Consider the following 21,086-nt stretch of genomic DNA (forward strand, 5'->3'; position numbering starts at 1 on the left):
GTTAACATGTTGACGAATTCTTCACCGATTATGGCTCTTTTGGCCCCCAATTGTTTTACGACGCCGAGAATTTTTCCACTCCGCGGCGACACTAGGTATCTAGCGTGGCACCATTCCTGCGTTGCTTTCCCGCGATGCTCCGTACTTTCCCGTCATACTTCCCCGAAAGACCAGCAAAGATGACTCGGGACCTATCAGACATCTTGAAGGCTGCTGCCCTTGACCTGGCGCCGTACGAGGGTCTCTACAAATACTTCCATGCCAATCCCGAGCTCTCCCTGCAAGAAGAAGCTACATCGCAAAAGGTTGCCGCACATCTGTCGGGGTTGAAAGCGTATGAAATCCACACTAACATCGGCGGCTTCGGACTGGCCGGTGTCCTTCGAAATGGTCCCGGAAAGACCGTTCTGCTGCGCGCTGACATGGACGCACTTCCTGTCAAGGAACTCACCGGACTCCCGTATGCCAGCTCGGTTACTATGCGGGATGCCGACGGCAATGAAAAGCCCGTGATGCATGCCTGTGGACACGATATGCATATGACATGTCTGCTCGCCGCGGCGGAGACTCTCGCAAACACTCAGCATGCGTGGAGCGGAACATTGATCGTGGTGTTCCAGCCCAACGAGGAAAGAGGTGGAGGCGCGCAGGCCATGGTTAACGACGGGCTGTATTCCAAGGTCCCGGTGCCCGATTATGTTCTGGGTCAGCATGTAATGCGCATGCGGGCAGGAAAGGTCGGCTCACGGCCTGGTACGATTATGGCTGCGGCCGATAGTTTGAAGATTACTGTTTTCGGACGCGGCGGCCATGGGTCGTTGCCGCATCAGACAGTGGATCCGGCACTGCTCGCTGCGCATATTGTCGTTAGGCTCCAGGGCATCGTGAGTCGAGAGGTTGATCCAACGGATCTAGGCGTTGTCACGGTTGGGAGCCTGCAAGCCGGGCAGACCGAGAACATCATAGCGGATCGAGCGGAGATCGGTCTAGATTTTAGAACCGTTAAGCTAGAGACCCGACAGAAGATTCTTTCTGCCATTCAGCGTATCGTCGAGGCCGAATGTATGGCCAGTGGTTCGCCAAAACCTCCTGTGTTTACCCCGACACGGCGATTTCCGCCAACTAACAATGACAATGACGCGATTGCTCAAGTGGCCAAATCGTTTGAACAGCACCTTGACGATTTTGACGGGGACACGCCAAGAAGCAATGTTAGTGAGGATGTGTCCACGCTGGCAACTTGCAAAGACATCCCGTGCTGCTTCTGGTTTCTTGGTGGAATTGATGCTCAGGTCTGGGACAAAGCCGAGGAAGAAGGCAATCAGTCCGAGATACCTTCGAACCACTCGGCGCTCTTTGCGCCCGCTATACAACCAACAATGGAAGTTGGAGTCAAGGCTCTTTGTCTTGCAGCTTTGACATTCTTGAAGAAATAGACCACAGGAGAATTGGGTAGCTAGAGTCGGGCAAGTGAAGGTATCTTCGACTGTTCGAGGTCTTAGTGACAATATTAAATTAGCTCAAGGAATCGGGCCGACTTGCCTAAATTTCATCCGGGCCCTATCCTATGATTCATTACGTTGAAGAGATATCTATCTGTGCAGAACTAACTGCATTTAACTTAAAAAGTCAGAGTGCAATTGTACGAGAAATAGTATATCCTTTGGTTAAATGTGTGATAGTTACGTTTATGAATTGAGGTGACCTACTTCGAGGATTGGTTGTATTGTTACGTTGGACTGCTTTTGCTCGACAGACAAGTTCACATGCATGTCTCTCGATTTGCTCGAGATCACACCATGACGCACAGCCATATCTTCATAGAAATTAAGAAATTAAGATTGGGCTAATTAGTGTAAGCCCCAGAGTGAGGGATTACACTTCATGGCTTGTACGGAACGCCATTTCAAGTTAGATGGCTGCAATTTTCGACGAAGCTCGGAATCAGAATCTTAGGAAGCTTTTGCGTTTGATCTCTCTCCGATAACACAAGAGCAATATGAATACTTTTTGGTCTTCCCATGTGACATTTCTATGTCTTGTACGCCATAGCAAAGTCTAGACGTCGTTCGAACTTCGAATAATATTATTTCAGAGGTTTTAAGAGTTTACCGTGGAGCTTCAAGGATAGACAGAGACTTTGGCTTCATGCCGATACCGCATTTTGATGAGTCAGAGCGCTATAGCTGGATGAGGCGGCATAAAGGAGACAGTCAGCGAGGCAGAGTCCTGACTTTGCGTGACAGCCATGAACCCTAATTCGTGATACCCGTAGGACGCGAAGTACTCTGGATTTTAAACAATACGGAACGATGTCCAGATATGACGCATGAGGCACTATAGTTGGACAAGAGGATTGGTAAATCAATTTATGGAGCTTGAAATAGGTCCAATTAAAGCTCGGGAAGAGCGCTCGAACTGGAGTGAAAAAGAACCACAAGAAGATATTGTTTTGCTAGACGAAAATGGGAGTACATAGGATCTTGATAGAACTTTGGAGACTATCGACGAACTAAAATAGAATAGGCACCAAGAGCTGAAGAAACTAGAAGGCTCTCCACTTTATTATTAGAAGAAATGGGTATTGGAAAAAGAAAGGCAGGATAGCGTGAGAGACTTTCGCCATCGGAGAATGAGCGGTAGGAGCATTCCTTTGCGACTACGATTACTACTCGGTATGCCTGCTTATTAGTGGTCTGGCAGGCCGACTGGGAGATGGATTGATTACTGTGTGTGTATCAAGGTTCCAGGACCGGATATTTATTTTTATCATACTTCGACACCTCTAGCTAATGGAGGGATACTTAGGCTTCTTTCGTTTTGTAACTCTGGTGCAGTCGAGACAGGCTTTATATGATCATCTGAAAAAGATGACGAAATGAGCTGACAATATCTTTATATAATGGCGATTGGAAGAACAGGCTGTTATCCATGGAACATAGTCAATGACCACTCCTTGGACGAGGTTTTTGCACTTTTTTAGCCTCAACCGACATGAAGAGTTACCAGCTGTTTTTATTGCGGGCAAAGGTTGATGATTTCACCTCCTAACATGTGATATTAAATGCTGTCCAGCCCGACCTTTTCCTTCTAAGCTCTTTCAAAGGGTCTGGAAGAGGTGTAAAGATTGGTAAGACTGGGTCTCGTGTTGCTATTGTGGTATTTAACGCATGTAGATTACACCAAAACAGCAACAGTCTGCAGGCATTGATGACCTTCAAAAAAGGAAAAAGGTTTTTATTTCCCTCCAGTTCTTGTTTATTCTTATGAGGCGCATAGCCTTGCTATTAATCGATCTTGTTTATTAGGGTTGAAACCTAATAGACCTGTCACGGTTGGATGTTATGCCTCAATGGCTACATGGTATTTCGTACATTGCAACTGATTCCTTGTTTCCAATCCTGATACCGCTCTACGATCGCCCTAATGTCTATAGTATAAAGAGCCCTTTCACTTCCCTAGCTTCGAAGGCTTAGGGAGCATTCATTAACAACTCTGTACTCATATCAAACACAACATGACTCAACCCATTCCACTCATATATCCTGAAAGGCCTTTCCTACAATAGATTGTCTGTCATTGGATGCAGCGCATTTACCTTTCCAAACGCGAGCACCATTGTCAAAGCACACAAAGCACACAAAGCTCCTTACGACATACCGATCTGACCACCCGAGTTCGATGTTCCTTGGCCTTCTTCGTTCCCGGCGGTTCGCCAATGCAAGTAATGGAAGGAGGTCCAGACATCCTGTGAAGACCTGATGCAAGAGATCCGAGCCCTGAGGAACCAGCAGATCAGGGTGGTCCAGGATGGATCCTCCCATGTGGGAGATGAACCGCAGCTGACACCGAAGGAAAGCATGATAGTAGCGACTGCAGTCAAGTTCCGCGACCTATATGGTAACGAATGCACCACGTGATCAAAGCTATAGCAAAGCTTTGGATGTTGCTTGCACGTATGATGGTGAGTAGATGAGTACAGAGTTCTCGCAGCATTAATGTCATGGGTTCACTGATTCGATCGTGTGACCAGACGTTGTTGAGTACAGTCCAGAACAGGCGGTTAGTTGTTACCCACTTGTTCATCAAAGCGGTTCTGTGACTACTGATAGCCAATAACTTATGGCTCGGCCGTTGTCGATGACATGATAGGCTCACTTCTTCGAGTTGCCAGGGGCTTCGAAGATCTACCGGGAAACGAAGCATGTGCTACGTTCAAACTGACAACGGAGCTTCTCGATCGGCCAGGAGGTCTCATGCAAACACTGTTAGAGGCATTCGAAGACTTGTTGGTCTTTACCAGCAAACATCAAAGGTCTTGGTTCGAAGGCTTGCGAGGTTTTCTCGATTATCATATGATTGACATTGCCATGAGATGTGTTCTTTCCCATCGCTGTTGTCACACACCCTCCTAACTGTAATGCAGCCTGATCCTGGCATCAGTGAGACTCGGTAATGGCCTGAACCTAACTCGCCAACAGTTAGAGCCACTTCATCATATCATTGAATTCCACATCACGCTGGTTAATGATCTGTTTTCCTTCGACAAGGAGAAACGAGCGGCGGTGACCGAAGGCGCTCTCCTACTGAACACGGTCAACTATCTAGAACAGGTATTATCAGTGTCGTCGCCTTTTGCCAAAGACCTCACCTTGCGTCTGATGCTTGATATCGAATCTAAGCTTCAGGATGAGCTCGGCCAATTGTCGCAGATTGACACATTGAGCGAGTCTCAAGTCCGATGTGCTCACGCGTTGGTCGAATGCGCGTCGGGAAATATGCTCTTCTCGGTTGATTCCATTTGGTATGGAAAAGAAATTAATGGGCCTACCTAGATAAACAATTGCATGGACTCTGTTCACATTTCAAAGGAATAAGCGCATTCAAAAGCTGTAATTGTCTCTTTCTATCACCCTTCACCATGATAGTCTTCAATGTGATGTCTTCTTCACATTTCGCAGATAGTTGGGAATATTTTATTCTCTATAGATTCAAGTGTTAGATCTCAGGCAAGGCATCAGTCAAGTGCACTTGGTGCGGAACAGTAGCATACTAAGCCGGAACAGAAAGAGTCTCCCCCCGGCAAGAAGTACCGATTTGTCATATGTTTCAGGGGCCAGAGTCCCTTCAGGGGCCAGAACAAGAAGCCTTTCGGCCTCCTTAGTAACATGGTAACTGTGGTCAGGCTTATCGCAGGTCTTCGCATCAACTCGGGGCGAATGACTCCCCGAGGCCGAAACCCCCACAAATCTAGTGGAGATAACGCGCTTTCTTACCAGCACCTATCCGGCTTTAAGGACCGGAATACGGATTCATAATTATTTAAGGAGCCCCAGATCCACTTGTGATACTACCAGATCATACACAACGTAATCAACAAACATGGCAGCTCCTATTTTGTTGATCAAAGGAACGCTGCTCATCCATGACAATGACGTCATCCGGGCTGAGCGAAAAGACCTCCTTATCGAAAACTCGATCATCTCGCGTATCGACAATAACATAGATCCTCCACATTCTGCCACGGTTATAGACTGCTCGGGAAAGATCATCTCGCCTGGCTTTATTGACACCCATCACCATGTTTGGCAGTCGTGTCTCAAGGGAACACATGCCGATCAGACATTGGTGGATTATTTCTGGGATGGTCCGTTGATGAGTGAGAACTATGAGCGTCCATGCTGACCAAGACAAGGAAACTTCATCAGCTCATTTCTATCGCCTCAGGACGTGTTCTGGAGTCAGTTGGCAGGGGCTCTGGAATGTGTGGACAGCGGCACCACGACGGTGGTGGACCATGCCCACATCAACTATTCACCTGAACATTGTATGACATGACAACAGCAAACATTGCCAAACCCGACATGTAAAACTAATAAACTATAGCTACCGAGGCCTTGAGAGCGACCATTTCGTCTGGTCTGCGATCAGTCTTCGCCTATTGCCCAACTCCTCGTGTAGCCACTTGGAAACCAGAGTTTGCTCTCGACAGGGACCTTCTGCCTCCGTGGGTGATGGAAACATTCGAAAGATTGGCCGGCCTGAACCCATTGGGGCCAAATGGTCGCGTTAGCCTTGGGTTCGCTTTTGATGGCTTCTTCCTTCCCGGGCCTATGCTTAGAAGCCTATATTCAAAGGTGCGGGAGGCAGGGGTTCGGTTGATCACGTCGCATTCAGCTTACGGCGTCCAGTTTGGCGGTAAGTGTTACTTGTTCATAATGGCTGTATCAGCACGTCTGACTTAGAAACTATCAGCTCCCGCCCAAACTTCTGCAGCCGCGACACTCGACAAGAATGGCCTCTTGGGCCCGGACATTCTACTATCCCACAACAACAATCCAACGCCACAAGACGCGCGACTCGTTACGGACAAACAGGCGAAGATCTCCAGCACGCCAGGGACAGAGCTTCAAATGGGTCAAGGAAACCCGGTCTGCCTGCGAGATGACTTTTACCCGTTATCATCTCTCGGGATCGACTGCCACAGTGTATGCAGCGCATACATGCCAGCACAGATGATGCTAGCGCTGCAGTGGGCACGGGCACGAAGGCACGAAGACTTGGAGTCACAGGAAAAGTGGTCCAGTGACGTTGGATTCAGTGCAGCCTCAGTCTTCAACCTCGGTACGATTCACGGTGCGCGTGCAATTGGCATGGAAGATATCATTGGCAGCTTAACAGTTGGAAAGAAAGCCGATATTGTGGTTTTCGACTGCGATACCCCCGGTATGGTGGTCGCTGCTGATCGCGACCCTATCGCCGCTATTGTGCTCCATAGTACAGTGCGGGACGTCAATACTGTAATAATTGATGGGGTAATCAGGAAGCAAGATGGCATCTTGCAGCCGGTGCTTGCTTCGGAGAGCATATCTGGGAAGGTCGATAGGGGACAAAAGATTGAGTGGAAGGATGTCGTCCCGCATGTCATGGAGCTAAGTCGGCGAATTGACGAGCAGAAGAAAACTACTGTCGATGGTAAGGCTGCCAGGAAAGTCATCATGGCAGCTTTCCATATGAATTCTGAAGGTCATGTTGGGAGCGTTTAACGAGAGTTTTGGGAACTATTTCAACGAACGGCGATAATTTATATATTGCGTAACTAATAGGGAGGGCATGGGTTAGCTTTGCACATACTGCAGACTGAATGTATTCAGCTGTGTTTCAACAGACGAGTAAAGCGGTGCAACATCGACACCTCGATCGTTTATCATAGGACTTGCACTTAAGTTCTTTCGCAGGTGTCAGCAAACAACAATCAACAGACCCGATGACGCCAGGTCACATGACCGCCATCGGACCCACAAGTTCGGGACGCGGCCTGAAATCGTTGGCCGCCATCTTTCTTCCGCGCACACTCGAGGCCAACAATGCCTCCACGTCGTCGTCCCAAGTTATCTCTGTGGACACGCTTTCGATTATGGCTTCGTTATGCACACTCACCTCTCCGGCTGCGGGCTAGCTATATACGACTAACCCAGAACCACAAACATCCCTTGCTGGCGCTTCTCCGAATGTTCATACCCTACCCGTCCTGGTACTTCCCAATTCCCGGGCCATTCCCTCTCAGGGCGCTTATCGACGACAAAAAAGATCAAATGGGCATAATAGAGTCGCATTTTGGCGATATCCATAACCTCCGGGCGATCCCTATCTGGCGAATGCGAGACACGCCGCTACGGTCGATATACCGGCTATACGAGCTTCACCTGGCAGATAGGTACGCGCTACTTGGCTGGGAAACAGAATATTTTTTCTTCCGAGAGGACTGGAGAATGGAGGATATACCAGATCCGAAAGACCCAGATCCGCTTCGTTACGCGATCATCGCCTCGATTGTCGAGGAGTTACACGAGGCAGTCAATTGGAGATTGGGCTTGGGATTGAGGAGAAACCGAGAACATGTTTACCGCGAGGAAGACGGAGACCCGTGGCCACCTTTCACGCCCGAGAAATTGCCCGGTTGGACGAAAAGAGTGCCCGCTATTGATAAGGCTCAACTGAAAGAGTCAGTGCCGCCTGAGTCTCTGGATTCTCATGGGAATCTAGTGCTCGAAGAAAATGGTAAAGCGACCAATTTCGCACGACGAAATATTATCACGAATACTGGCTGGCTATACACCATATAGATGAGAGGCGAAGGAACATACCTTTCGCTCTGGACTGTCGCCTCTATTTGAAGACCTCCTCCTTGTACCTCAGGCGGTATGCGTCGGCCACTTGCAACAATGTCTGGTGATCCGGAATCACGTCAAATTGGTTCATGTTCATTGTCCGGATCAATTCCAGGTCCAAAGGCCCGCCGTTATGTTCTCTCATGTGTTTCAAGAAGGTAACTGCGTCCACCATATCCAATTCCGCCTTCCTGTCCCGGTCCGTGGCGTGAATTCGCCTCAATTTGCGCTCCAAAGCCCATTCGATCGGAGCCGCGAGGACCTCCAGGTTCTTCCCCTTGAACAACGTTATGCCCTGTCTCTCTGCCCGCTCGAATAGCGTCCGTCGAGCTTTCTTGGTGACGAAGATGGCCATGGCTTGATTGACCCAGTCCTCATTGTAGTGTAGTCGAAATGAGACATTACTGATAGCGGCTTCAAGGGCGCCTTGAATATCTTTGTCTCCCATAAATTCCGGCTCGATCAGATAATCAAGGTCCCCCGTGCTGTCGCGACATTTAAAATAGGATACGGCTAGGAACCCGCCGGCCGTGATCATTCGAATCGGGGCGAATGCAACAAGCCATTCAGAACGGCCCATCTCGGCATCGAGCTCCGCGAGTCCTTTGATCTAGTTAGCTCTGCATTACTTATACTCTGATGACTTTGGTCAACGGTGTCTTATTTCGAATCGCCTACCTGCTTCAAAATCCTTCGCATTCAGGTACTCTTTTTTCGCGGCCATCGCGGAAGACGGGGAACATGACGCTGAAATGGGCTGGAGATTGGGGGGTGGGGGTTTTGTTTGTGTTGCTTCTGCTGGCTTGAGCCCAGACCTCCCTGTGCTGGGTCTGGTGTGTGGGCTCCCTGTATGATTGGCACCTGAAGAGCCCTACATGCACGAAGCCGCTAGTGGAAAGTGTGAGGAATGATGCCCGATTGAAGAAAGCTGTCCGCGATACACTTACGACATGATCACGTAGATCGGATGCGATAGGATTTCCGCATTGACCCATTGTCCAACCTATCATTCATCCCTAAACAATCAGGCCGCGCTCGACGAAGATGCAAAGAAAGTGGTTATTACTATCCACGACGGAGCGGTTCAATGGAAAAGGCAGCGCATGGCATACTAAACCGAGAAATCGCAAAAAAGATGTCATCAGTCAACGCCCACTCCTACGCAATACGCTCTAGCCCAGTCGAGATGATTCGGTAATTCTGCAGTTTCTCTCGACTGGACAGCCGCCAATTCTGCATATCGTTGGTCACCACGAGGCGAGTGTCTGGCTCTTCATGTCTGATCTTCAACACCTCGCCACCGTACCCGGAGATCGACAACGGCCACGCCTTTGTCTTCTGGTTTGTGATAACTTTGATATCCATACTCAAAAGTCCATTCCAATCCGCGTCCATGTACTGCAATGACGCATACGTATCTCTGAAGTAGTGATGGGCTACGCCAGCCTCCAGACGAACTGTTAGCTTCCTGCGGTTCAGGTCGAGGTCGACCTTCAAGAATCGCCGATCGCCGATGCCTCTAAAGTCGGTTTGGCCCTCGGCGAGGATAATACCGAGATGCTGTCGGTCATGGTTCAGTCCCTTGCTCATTCCTACTTTGTCAAGTCATATTGGGCGGACAAGGATGGGGATCTGTTTGCTTCTGATGGTCATGTTTGGGTGGCCAGGATGAAGAATTGATGCGTACTGCACGTTCAAAGTGATGAGAGTCCCACCTGTTTAAAAGGGGTGTGAGCGGAGTAAGATTCCCCAAAGAACCCTTTGAATAATCATTATGACCAAATCAATTCCATGGGGTCATATATCCTCGAATGCATGTCTCCAAGCCAACGGAATGACATTGAAACTCAATTTCACCTTTCGATGCATATTCATGAGCTGCTCAACGGCATGTATCGGCCCAGAGACTAATTAACGCCTACTGAAACTGTTTCCATTTTCTATTGGCCGGGAAATGCAACAGTTATTGTAGTTTGCTATCGGGGGCGCTCCGGAAACGCTCGGATTCGTCGGCGTGAGCTCAGAGACATGGAGCTGAGTGCACATACCCACAGAGTTTGTTTATGTGAGATCAGTCAGCTGAAGAGATACAAGAAACAGCCAGAATACTGTGAGTACGACATGTGATGTGATAAATCGAACCCTAGATGGTATGGCTGCGGTGAGACCAAAATGCTTGGTTTGATTTGATTTCAAAGCTAGCTACTTGTATTAGAAGCTGTTACTACCTGTATGGCAGTGAAACACGACTCGCCTGGTCAGAACATCCAGTTCTTTGTTGTAGCACAAGGAAGATTGTCGTTGTTGCTTTCTCAATTGCTGCGACTGGATGGGATTACTCCAGGACCGACGCCGCAATGCACCGTCCGAGCGAGCCAACTTGGGGTGCTAAACTTCGAATGCCTGTTGCCCACCGTAGGGTCTAGGCCCTGAGAGAAACCCCTACCCCTGGGTCTTGGGCGGGTAGTTCAACCCTAATGCCAAAGGCTGCCCCAAAGACGTATCAACAAGCGCCACACACCCCAACATTTACGTATATCCACGATTCAAGAACAACTACTACCTAATGCCAGCCGGGATCATATCCCTAGATCTGGACCCCTTCTGTTACAGACAAAAAATCACAGATTCGCACGGCGGTTCAGGCATTAAAGGGATTGATCAACTGATTCACATTACGTTTCAATAAGATTGTTTATTAACTAAAACTATCCTGGACGTGCCTCAAGGCTTGATACGTATCATTGCAACAAGTCTATGTAGGGAAGCATTGAACCCAATATCTTCGTGGAATGACCGCCTTTCAACAGTATCGAGAACACATTGTCCGAAAGAAACATATCAGCCAAACACTTCGGTCACAAAATGATACTCAATCTTGCTTCCATCCTGCCTTCCCCTCGCACTGAGCTCTGCACACCGATCTACCAAAATCTCGCCAATAACCGGAGCTCCGCAGAAAAAGACTCCGATCTTTAACCGTTCCCTGGAATCTAGGTCCTGTTTTGTCATGGACGCCTTCACCTTCCGCATATCCTCGTAATGCGCGTCCAACGCCTCGATAAAGTCCGGCCGCCCGAAATGCGTCGGATTGATGAGACCGGTTAGTGGCGACTCGGGGTGCTCTTCGGTACGGTGCATTTCGAGAAGCCAGCGATAGACGTGGGTTGAGATCTTCTTGCGACGCTGTGTCACGTACGTCTGGATGCGGATGTCGAGATGAGGCGTTCCCTCTTGGGCGCGATGGCGCATCTGGGATCGAGATACGGAGTTCAGGAGATCTGAGAACCAGAGAAGATAGTTCCTGTCGCGGACTATCCAGTGGAAGTCGACGCGGCGATAGTCGTCGGCGATTGGCGAGGGCTCATCTGATGATGATGATGGAGATTCGAGGTCGATGTTTCTTTGTGGATCACCAAGTTGTCGCGGCTTCTCAGTGGATGCTTCCAATTCTGTAATGTCTTCAGGTACAATGTGTAGTTGGTCATCATGTGCCTGCAAATCAGCCAGTATCCCAGAGAACGGGGTGACTCCGATACCAGCGCCAACCACGATGCTGTGACTGAAATCGTAAAAGCGCTGCGCCGGGGCACCAAACGGTCCGTTGATACCGACCTCGATTTGCGTTGGCCCCGAGCCTTCGGCAAGATCCCTCAATCGGCCAGTCCAGTCACCGTCGGTTTTGATATGGACTTGCATCTCGTGGCCGATACAAACAGACACCGTGAACGGGTGCCATTGGAAGAGACTGAGCTTCGGCACCTGCAGAAAAATGTACTGTCCCGCTTCATACTTCCACATGCGCTCACTAGGGATTGTTGCTTTGATCTCGACAGTGTCTGCATCGATAAGCTTCAAAGTGGCTGGGATACGATGGAACCCCAGCGCAACGCGAACAACGCGCTCGACGAGTATAAGCAAAGTTGGGAATGCAAGCCAGTACCCGAGCATTGGCCACTGTAGGAGCCCAGCTGTGCCATGTGCCATCAGCAGGCCGATCATCGGGTACATAAGAAGGTGGCCGATTTGGAAGGCCTCGTAACTGCGTCGCCGCACCACTGGCATGCTGAGTAGCGCAAGCGTCCAGAACATAGCGAGACACACGACGCCGCTCCACCCCGGGAGGGTAGCCACATAGTCCTTGTAAGGACGGGGGACTGCATCAGGCCCCAGCACTTTAGCAACTTTCTCTTCTTGTGCTGGTCTACTGGCATACAGAAAAGACCCCGTAAGGTGTCCGATAGCGTGCAATGAGGCCAATCCCAGAGCAAGGATCGACATTTTGATATGGAATGACTGCGATAGATCCCAATTGACAAATCTCGAGACATGGTAAAACTTCCGCAAGAACGTCGAGAAGTATCGCGACATGCTGAGCAGCAGAAAGAAGAAAGTCGGATAGAGCAAGCCTGCGCATGTCTTCGCTAGGACGGCGCCCCATCCGAACGCATGCCGGTACTGCATTGTCGTAAGGTATTTGACGAGCTGCCAGATTCCAAATGCCAGCTGCATAGAGACCACTAGCATGAGGAACAGAATCTTAGGCCCGTGGACGCTCCAGTATGCCCGGACGCGTCGCCACATGGAAAGACTGTGCACGTAACTGTTCTCGTCCTGGTCGTTTTTAGACTCCATCTGCAGTGAGGGAATCTTCAATTCTTGCACCCTTTGCATCATGTCCTCTCGCGATATCCGTCTGTGGTCGGATCCTATTATGTGGCGCAGGAAGGCATGTCGCGCATCGTCTCGCTTGCTATCATGGTGGAGGTGATGACGCTTCGGAACCGGCGCGATCTCCCTATAGACCTGGTCGAGCTTGTGCTCTACCTCCTCGTAATCTATGGTGCCATCTCTGTTGGTATCAAGGTCGTCGAGAAACTGGTTGATCTCGTCGGTGGTCAGGGACTGGTCCGGAGAAGCCATGGGGTGAGTTCGGTCGCGGTGATTCTCGGAATGGGCGGCGAGGAGGAAGCGGGAAGAAAAGTCATGACGTCCACCAGGTGGTTGCCCGAAGCTGAGTAGAGATTTCGTCTGCTACGTAGAGCCAAGGGCTTAGGACGGCCGAGAATGACTATCAGGCCCTATGAGCGACGGCAACATGGCGATGCCAATGTTCTCGGCTAGCCTTGCCCAGCCCTATGTGATGTCATGCATCTGGACCGTATCTTGCAGTTGCCGCTTGGCGTAATGTGAATGAAAGACTTTTCTCCCCGGTATTAGGTTGCCTCAATTACAAAAGTCTCATGTCAGTGTGGATAGGTCTCTGGGATGCCACGTGCTTTCAGCCCTACAGGTTCCAACCCCTGCTGCCCTACCTGCACCGGCATAGGGGCCATTTTCTACGTCCCTTATTCGCTTGACTGTTTCTTATTTCTTTCTTTGTTTCATTTACCCCCAATTTTGCCGCTAGAATGGTTGTGCTATATGCCTCTCAAGTTGCAATATTCGGGGCTTACGAATGAAGAGCTGACGATAAATCTTCATTGAGTTTTAGTCTATCTCTAACTATACACATCTATCGAGCTAACGTACGCTGCATGACCGTCTATATTACATTTTGTACATGGTTTATCCTTTCCACTTCCATTCTGAATTGCGATGGATGAAATAATCCTTGCTCTCAATCGCCTTGCGAATGCCCCAAAGCCCACCCAAGGGCCAGATATCCCGCAACTTGCGACTCCAGGATTCGCTGCGCTCCTTCCGGTCTGCCTCAACATCGATGCGGACCTTATCATACACACTAGGCAGAGTCTGTGCCGAGTACTTCTGTCGCAGGCCATCATACCATTTCTGGTCGTAAATGCCCCAGAATTCGTCCTGGTTGTAGTAGGTATGGGCATAGAACCACTTCATACCGCCGAGCTCCCGTAGACGTCGCTCGAGGTCACGGTTTGCCGCGACAAACGTGTCCGGGTCCTTGGGTCCGAAACCCCATACTCCGATGTTCAACATCTGTCCGGGCGTGAAGCCCTCGCTTTTCACGGTGGTCTCGTGAGGGTGGAATGTAGGCGCCGGGCTCTGCTTGAGAGGACAGAGCCACAATGGCCAGATCCCCAGTTTATCGCTCGTGTAGTCAATGAAGGACTCCGCCGTGGAGTACGGCAGGGCCAGATCTTGGATCATGTATCGACTTGACTCCCCGCTGGCATGAAGGGCCTTGTAGAGCATCCGCGTATGTAGGAAGTCGTCTAACCACCAGCGCGTCAACCGGTTGAAGGGGAAATGAAAGTATTGGAACGCAGACCGGCCCACCCAGAAACCAGCGCGGTCATAGCGAAACAGATACTCGGCCAGCGGGATGTAGTCTGTCACGGGGCCACCAAATTTCCTTGTCTTGTCCTGGACATGCAGATAATACCAGGGATCCCAAGCATGGCTGAACGTCTGCACCTGTGTCGCGGAGGGTAACTCGTCCGTCATTTCGCCCGCGACCACAACGCCGTGTTCCTGTCCGTATAGGATACCATCAACATAGTGATTCCGGTCGTTCAGAGTATGTTCGTGCACCGAACGCACGGAGTCCCCGACACTGCGTTGCGGGTGATAAGTCGCCTTGACGAACTTCTTCGCCTCAATCAACTGCAACTCAATCAGCGTGGTGACGCCCAAACTCCCAACCGCACCAGCAGCGCCGTGGAAGAGATCCGCATTTTCCGTCTCCGACGCGTTCACCACACTGCCGTCTGCCAGAACCATCTCCACCGAATGGATCGTCTTGTCAAAGAACCCGTACTTGAAACTCGAACTCTCGCCGGCCGTTCCGGCAAATCCACCACCCGTTGTGATCCCCGGAAACTCCATCACCACCGGCGGCACCAGCCCGTACTTCATAGTGGCCTCGACAAGTCGGTCCATGGGGACATTGGGCTCGACGAGCGCCCTTCGCGTTGTCGGATCGACTTGGAGGACATTGCGCAGGTCACCGATGTCGACTTGGCGGTCGCGGCGGATCGGTCGCGTACTGTTCGTCGAGCCGTGGTTGATTCGGAAGGGTTCCTTGCGTTCGTAGAAGCCACGGATGCTGCTGGCAATCCGCGAGACCGCCGTCTTGTGCCGTGAGAGCCCCATGGCCGGTGGGTGCCTGGTGGTGAATCGAGGGCGTGGATGCGGTTGTGATCCTGGCGGCAGCGTGTCTTTTTGCCTCAATTTCGCGACCCAAAGATGCCAAGGGACCCACTTGGGAAGGCGATTCGAACAGTTGATTGAACAATGGATTCTCTACTGATAGCCTCGGTTCCTGATCAAGCAGGCGGAAGGCTTTTTATCCCTTGCGTTGCTGTGCCCGTTTTCGCGCAAGTTTGTTCTGGTTATTTTTGAAATTGTCTTCGGATACCGATGTGCAGTGTTCATATCTCAATAATCCCCTTGATGCATCCAGAAAGACAACACAGACGAAATTCAACGGCAATGGCATGATTGACTCGTCCACCTTGAGAGATAATATTATGCGAAACCTACGAAGGGTCCTATGAGCTTCCTGTTCGGGGGCCAAAGGATAAAGCAAACCTTCCCATGAACAGAAAGAACAGACAGGGAAAAGGATACAAAAGAGGATTTGAAATTCATAAAGCGGTAATTCAGAAGAACCAAACTCATGAATTTGCTCCTGTGTTCATGTTGACCTGTTAACCCGAATAAGGCCATGGCTACTCTGACTTTGGCGCGATAACTCTTCGCTTCTTCTTCAAATAGCCATTCTCATCAACTCTGTTCCTCCATGTCGACTGCGCCGAATAGCTTGGGTTACAGTAGATAGATACTTCGGTCTCGCGGCCTTTCGGGGCTAATCCTATCCTAACACGAAGTTAGTACGGAAGTCAAATGAGGCACAGGCTTCTGAAACAACTCACTCGCAAATATATGCAGTAGGATCGGTTGATTGGCTCATCTCCCTGTACAGGTATTGTCAGTGAAGTGATTCTTAAAATGGATAAGGTCATGCATACTTGACAATGGCGGCATCTCGCAAAACCGGACAACTATCATGAAGACACCGCGCAACGAATGAATCGACGCGAGGAATCTCCTGGCACATGACGTATAATTTGGCCGACATCTTCTGCGACGAGACCGCTGGAAGATCGTACATCAGAAGGCAATATTTTGGCCCCGTACCTGGGATAGAGTCCAAGCCCTGGCTAGTGAGGGAAATCCACAAGTTGTTGCAGGTCTCGCGGAATGAGGCGGAAAGACTAATAGCGCCTCCCAAGGTCAAGTGAGGTTCTAGGTCTTCAAAGCGATTTGTTTCTCGGAAAATACATCGAACATATACTTTCACTCGCCACTGTGGGTATCTAGTTGTATCGATTGAGAGCATCCGGGGTTGCAGCACGCTCGGATAGCGGCTGATATATTGCTGAACTTTCGCCCAGCTTTCCATTACGGTCGAAAACTGGGGTTCGACTGCAATACATGAACGCATCGTGCGCATAATACCTTGACAAACGTCAGGTGTCTCCAGGCAAACTGGGAACAACCAGTAGAATTTGGCAAATGCCTCAGAAGCGACCAGGTCGAAGGCCACGAAGACACCCGATGGCGAGCACCTAGAGCAAACGGTCGAGCGATGGGCTTGACGCTCAAATTCGATCATTTCTCTAGTAACCTTTGTCCATAGGCCTGGGAATGTGCGCAATACCAGTCCATTCGTAGCATTAATACCTGTCCGTTCAAGGCTCTCAATAACGGCCAGGGCTGTTTTGAATGCAGCCATCCGTGACGGTTTCAGATTTGAGGGAATAACATCGATGACATAGCGGACAACTGGTCGTCCCTTCTGCTGCTTGCTCTTCCAGCAAAGGCTCAACTCGAAGGGTGTGTGGTCATTCGTGAGCGATCCAGGGAATGGGATTTCCATCATGCCGGTATCGTGGTTGAATGTAGGGCCAGGACCCAGCCAGCTAGCTACACAATCGCGGAAAAAGTCAACATGACGAGTGATTTCCTCAGCGCTATACCGCCCCTGACAAGTCAACGCATGCTCAAGATATGGTTGAAGAATAGGGCCCCACTCCCTTTCTTCGAGGGAGGTGTTGTCAGTCTATTAGATATTATCTATTAGCTACTTGAAGGAGAAGTGTATGCCGTGGGCTTACCACTCGAAAAGGGTTGACTGGGCCTTGCACTATCGGTTCACGCATTTTCAAAATCAATGAACAGATGAAATCGAAAAGATTTCCAAAACACCCTCCTGCCTCAACCCCGCCTGAATCTGGGGTAGCATTTAATAGCCTCGCCAAGGATCCAGACCTAACTACGGCTTACTCGATACGACCAAGGGCTTATCTCAGGATCGTTTAATTGCTCGGCGAATGCTCACTTGATACGCGTCAGATCGTTTAGGATCCCTGTCATATTTCGACCTCCTATTTTAATCTAGCCTATGGCTGGACAATGGTACGGCAAGGCGATAAACTTAGTTGTGGCGGACTCAGTGACAATGGTAACTCTAGTCTGATTGGACACTTGTGTCCTCAACGCTTGGGTCCTTGGCGTCATAGACAGGCTTTTGGCGTCCGTTGTTTTTGTATTTAGACCGACTTGCTCATTTGCCTGCTAAAGTAGCTCCCATAGCACGAGGCAAAGCGCCATCCACTACAAGGACACAAAAAAAAAAAAAAAAAAAAAAAAAAAAAAAACTAGGACGGCCAAAGTTTGCGCACCATTTAATTGCCTACAATACATCCACTCATCTGCAAAGCAAAGGAATATGTGGTATATTAAGTTTTATAAAATTGAGTCGAAAACAATTGTTATCGATTGCAGAGATAAATGGCATTGTTTCTGCCCAGAAAATGAATAATTACATATGAAGAGAATTATCGGCCGCCACGCTTTCTCGAGAACTAAAAAAGAGGCGTCCTATCAGTTGACCAAGCGACAATACAATCACTTAGAGCTTACCAGCGCCCGCGTTGTTGGGGACACTGGACTGGGCCTCGGTGGCGGATGTAGCAGGAGCAATCTCAAGGCCTTTGAAGTCAGAGAAGAACGAGGTATCGGTCGACTCAGTGAAGTCGTTCGAGTCGGTGACAACGTTGACCTCGCATGCGCGACCAAGAGCCGAAGTGCACTGGTCGAGAGCAGACTCAGGAGAGGTGAAGATGCGGCCGGCATAGTCGCCAATGACCTGGTTGACGTTCAGGAAGACGTTACCCTCGAAGAGACCGCGTGCCTTGTCCTCTCCGCCCTCAAGGGCATGGCCGTTGTTGTCTTCCCAGACGTTGTTGACGGCGTGCAGGAGGGTGCCGCCGCTGAGGGCAGGGCTGCGTCCGGCAGTGCTGAAGATGTAGTTGTTCTGCAGAGTAATCTGGTCGTCTTCGCCGACCATCTCGAAGGTCCAGTAGTGGTGCTTGTCGCCACAGCCAGTGGAGTAGGGGCTCTCGCCGTTGATGAAGTTGTTTGACAGAGTCACACGGGTGCTGGTGTCGAAGCCGAAGACGTAGTGCTGGCGACCAGGGCGAGCAGTCTATACATATCAATTAGCCTTGAGCCGGTGTGGCTAAGATTCAAGCAGGACACATACCGTAACGTGGTCAATCCAGACCAGATCAGCTCCGTCAAAAGAGATAGCATCACCTCCCCAGACGTATTCAGGGTTCAGGTCGGTCACGTGGATGTTTTGCACGATGATGTTGGAGACACCACCACGGAAACGCAGACCCTTACCCTTAATAGCACCGCTATCACCGACACCCAGAATAGTCTTGTCGGAGCCGACGTCGATGGGGTTCTTCGGGGCCTTGTACCAGGTTCCGGTAGAGGCAGGGTCGCTGCCACAATCCTCCTGGATGATCTTCTGGCATCCCTCGCCCTCACCCCAAGAGGCGCAAACGTTGCCGCTCTCGGTACCCTCGGATTCGGTGAAATCGTACTCCTTTGAGAGGAGGATAACACGGGGAGTGTCGTCGGTAAGCCACTCCTTCAGCTGATCAATGTCGCTGGGCTCCTGTCCTTCGGCATCACCACCACCGGTGACACCGGAGGCGAAACCCTGAGCGGCGCCAGAGACTTTCTGTGCTGCGCCGAGATGCGCAAGTCCCAGGAGGGCAGCAACACTGGTAGAAAGGAGTTTCATCGTGTATAGCAGCGAGGAGAAATGTTTAATCGATTTCAAAGGATACTTCGGTTGCTGAAGTTCATTCAGACCAGGGAACCCTGAGTCTTGATATAGGCGCTCGTCCACAGTAACTAAACTATAAACAGAACGGAAGCGTGTACAATAAAATTAGGGACTGTGTGGGGCATCCATTCCAGGTCCCACTGGGTTAGCGTGAGGCTTGGGATGGCATGAAACAGTTCGGTCATCCCACCCCCGTAGGAGCCAAGACCAAGGGTTGACATGCGCCGGGAAAGGCCCTTCAATTGGATACAGAGATCCTGCAAGTTGATGCAGAGCGACGATACTTTCGCAAAGCAGAAGACTCGGAAACTCATTTGTCCATTAATAGGGTTATTAATAGGGCGAGGCCTTTGCTTGGACTGATGATGCAGAGCTAAAGAGCGAGGAACTGAATTGTCGGAACAACATCAAATTTGTTGTGGAGTCTGTGCAAGCTAGGCATCGTTCGGCGGAAGAAGAACCATATGATAGTTGTCTATTTATTATCAGATAACACGGGAGTGACATTTGGGTCAGCGATCCAATTTGGTCGCTATGTATGCACAATATGCATACGAAGTAAATATTCTAAAACTGCGGGAAACCAACGTTGAGGTACTCCGTGGCGTGCAAGATGCAGGGAATTTCCCGCATTCCAATATCGACCAGTAAGCTGCCTTTGTTTAGTCCTCAAACGGTGTCCTGCACGGAATAACTCATCTAATCCGTAGCCGATGCTAACAGTGATGTATTTGTAACAACGGCACCAGATGATCTTTTCTGGAAATCGAGAAGGACAAGGTACGGTAGGAATAAGACAGAAGTGACACCATTGGTTGAAGTTTAATTAGTTATGTTGCGAACATGTTCCTGGGATATGCCGAAGTATATCAAAGTCAGCCTCGCAGGTTACGCGCTGCTCGGAGCATTTTCGGTGCCTCTTCGCACAAACGGTCCCTACCGAGGGTAAGAACATAATTACGGAGTCGGAGTACGCATGCTGTTCTAGATTATAATATCACGTCCGGTCCCTAGAGGAAGAGTGGACACCTTGATCAAGCCTTACGCGTAGTGGTGGGAATGAAAAGGAATCACTGACTTTGATTCCATCAGAGAATGGTTCTTCCTAGTGGCCATGAGAGGCATTCAACCCGAAACGCAGGGGCTTCCGAGGGATGCCTGAATGGGGATGATCGGCACCGTGCCAAGAGTAACGTCCAGGGGCCCTCCGTAGCCGACAGTCTGACAATCTTGGCATTGTCTGGTGTCTTAGGATAAAACTTTGGTCCCATGGCTATGGCATATGGCATGTCTGGCCAGTGAAAGAAGAAAATTGGAAGATTTAAAGGATTGGAGTTCTCGAAAAGATAGATAGCTAGCACATGAGTTGAAGGTCGGACCATGACTATGTTATCCAATGTCTTTCGATTCCAATGACACGGCATTGCGAGGAGCGCTCCATGCCTCGACACGATATGCATATCTGAAGCACTAGTTACAGCAAGAGCTTATCATGAGCCATAAGTTGACTAGTTATCCTCACTCTTGACTAAGCGGCAAACGGACCTTGCGGACTGTTAACTAGAGGAGCCAGGCAAAGTACGTACTAAACTCGGGTTCTAGTTGCCCCCTTTCTACGTAGTATTCCGGCGCGAATGACTAGTGTACAGTTGATGGAACACAGGGAGACTCAACTGCACTGACTCGTCGTTTTGTGACCTTTTAGTCCCTATTCCAGGCAATGAGAAGGCCGTGCTTGTGTAAACATGGGGGCCGGAGAATATTTCGGGGATGTGCTGATGTGCCCCGTC

At 49.9% G+C, this 21,086-nt stretch overlaps 10 protein-coding genes across 10 annotated transcripts; 4 read left to right on the forward strand and 6 right to left on the reverse strand.

Moving 5' to 3' along the window:
• Positions 1-179: 179 nt before the first annotated feature.
• On the forward strand, positions 180-1,436 carry LDX57_006042 (M20 family metallopeptidase; the record flags this gene model as incomplete). Its single annotated transcript, XM_046087731.1, has 1 exon — positions 180-1,436. One exon carries the CDS (start codon positions 180-182, stop codon positions 1,434-1,436), a length of 1,257 nt encoding a protein of 418 aa, XP_045943699.1.
• Positions 1,437-4,145: 2,709 nt separating this feature from the next.
• Positions 4,146-4,835, forward strand: LDX57_006043 (uncharacterized protein; the record flags this gene model as incomplete). The annotated part of the gene is made up of 2 exons (XM_046087732.1): positions 4,146-4,288; positions 4,427-4,835. 2 exons carry the CDS (start codon positions 4,146-4,148, stop codon positions 4,833-4,835), a joined length of 552 nt encoding a protein of 183 aa, XP_045943700.1.
• Positions 4,836-5,279: 444 nt separating this feature from the next.
• On the forward strand, positions 5,280-7,268 carry LDX57_006044 (uncharacterized protein). The gene is made up of 4 exons (XM_046087733.1): positions 5,280-5,647; positions 5,696-5,827; positions 5,887-6,198; positions 6,256-7,268. The coding sequence occupies exons 1-4, from the start codon at positions 5,383-5,385 to the stop codon at positions 7,044-7,046; spliced, it is 1,500 nt and encodes a 499-aa protein (XP_045943701.1). The 5' UTR covers positions 5,280-5,382; the 3' UTR covers positions 7,047-7,268.
• LDX57_006045 (uncharacterized protein) lies at positions 7,268-7,459 on the forward strand (the record flags this gene model as incomplete). Its single annotated transcript, XM_046087734.1, has 1 exon — positions 7,268-7,459. The coding sequence occupies one exon, from the start codon at positions 7,268-7,270 to the stop codon at positions 7,457-7,459; it is 192 nt and encodes a 63-aa protein (XP_045943702.1).
• A 710-nt stretch (positions 7,460-8,169) lies between these two features.
• On the reverse strand, positions 8,170-8,895 carry LDX57_006046 (uncharacterized protein; the record flags this gene model as incomplete). Its single annotated transcript, XM_046087735.1, has 2 exons — positions 8,170-8,774; positions 8,850-8,895. The coding sequence occupies 2 exons, from the start codon at positions 8,893-8,895 to the stop codon at positions 8,170-8,172; spliced, it is 651 nt and encodes a 216-aa protein (XP_045943703.1).
• A 434-nt stretch (positions 8,896-9,329) lies between these two features.
• Positions 9,330-9,761, reverse strand: LDX57_006047 (uncharacterized protein; the record flags this gene model as incomplete). Its single annotated transcript, XM_046087736.1, has 1 exon — positions 9,330-9,761. The coding sequence occupies one exon, from the start codon at positions 9,759-9,761 to the stop codon at positions 9,330-9,332; it is 432 nt and encodes a 143-aa protein (XP_045943704.1).
• Positions 9,762-11,012: 1,251 nt separating this feature from the next.
• LDX57_006048 (uncharacterized protein) lies at positions 11,013-13,094 on the reverse strand (the record flags this gene model as incomplete). The annotated part of the gene is made up of 1 exon (XM_046087737.1): positions 11,013-13,094. The coding sequence occupies one exon, from the start codon at positions 13,092-13,094 to the stop codon at positions 11,013-11,015; it is 2,082 nt and encodes a 693-aa protein (XP_045943705.1).
• Positions 13,095-13,635: 541 nt separating this feature from the next.
• Positions 13,636-15,274, reverse strand: LDX57_006049 (FAD-binding oxidoreductase). The gene has a single exon (XM_046087738.1). The coding sequence runs from the start codon at positions 15,240-15,242 to the stop codon at positions 13,740-13,742; it is 1,503 nt and encodes a 500-aa protein (XP_045943706.1). The 5' UTR covers positions 15,243-15,274; the 3' UTR covers positions 13,636-13,739.
• Positions 15,275-15,427: 153 nt separating this feature from the next.
• LDX57_006050 (uncharacterized protein) lies at positions 15,428-17,355 on the reverse strand. The gene is made up of 4 exons (XM_046087739.1): positions 17,270-17,355; positions 16,121-17,214; positions 16,029-16,066; positions 15,428-15,968 (listed from the first exon to the last, which is right to left on the reverse strand). Coding segments are annotated over exons 1-4 (1,179 nt in total). The 5' UTR covers positions 17,315-17,355; the 3' UTR covers positions 15,428-15,966.
• A 555-nt stretch (positions 17,356-17,910) lies between these two features.
• Positions 17,911-19,616, reverse strand: LDX57_006051 (polysaccharide lyase family 1 protein). The gene is made up of 2 exons (XM_046087740.1): positions 18,700-19,616; positions 17,911-18,642 (listed from the first exon to the last, which is right to left on the reverse strand). The coding sequence occupies exons 1-2, from the start codon at positions 19,249-19,251 to the stop codon at positions 18,067-18,069; spliced, it is 1,128 nt and encodes a 375-aa protein (XP_045943708.1). The 5' UTR covers positions 19,252-19,616; the 3' UTR covers positions 17,911-18,066.
• Between the last annotated feature and the right edge of the window lie 1,470 nt (positions 19,617-21,086).

The sequence above is a fragment of the Aspergillus melleus genome, assembly GCF_016097325.1.
Source record: "Aspergillus melleus strain CBS 546.65 chromosome Unknown contig3, whole genome shotgun sequence".
Lineage (NCBI taxonomy): Eukaryota > Fungi > Ascomycota > Eurotiomycetes > Eurotiales > Aspergillaceae > Aspergillus > Aspergillus melleus.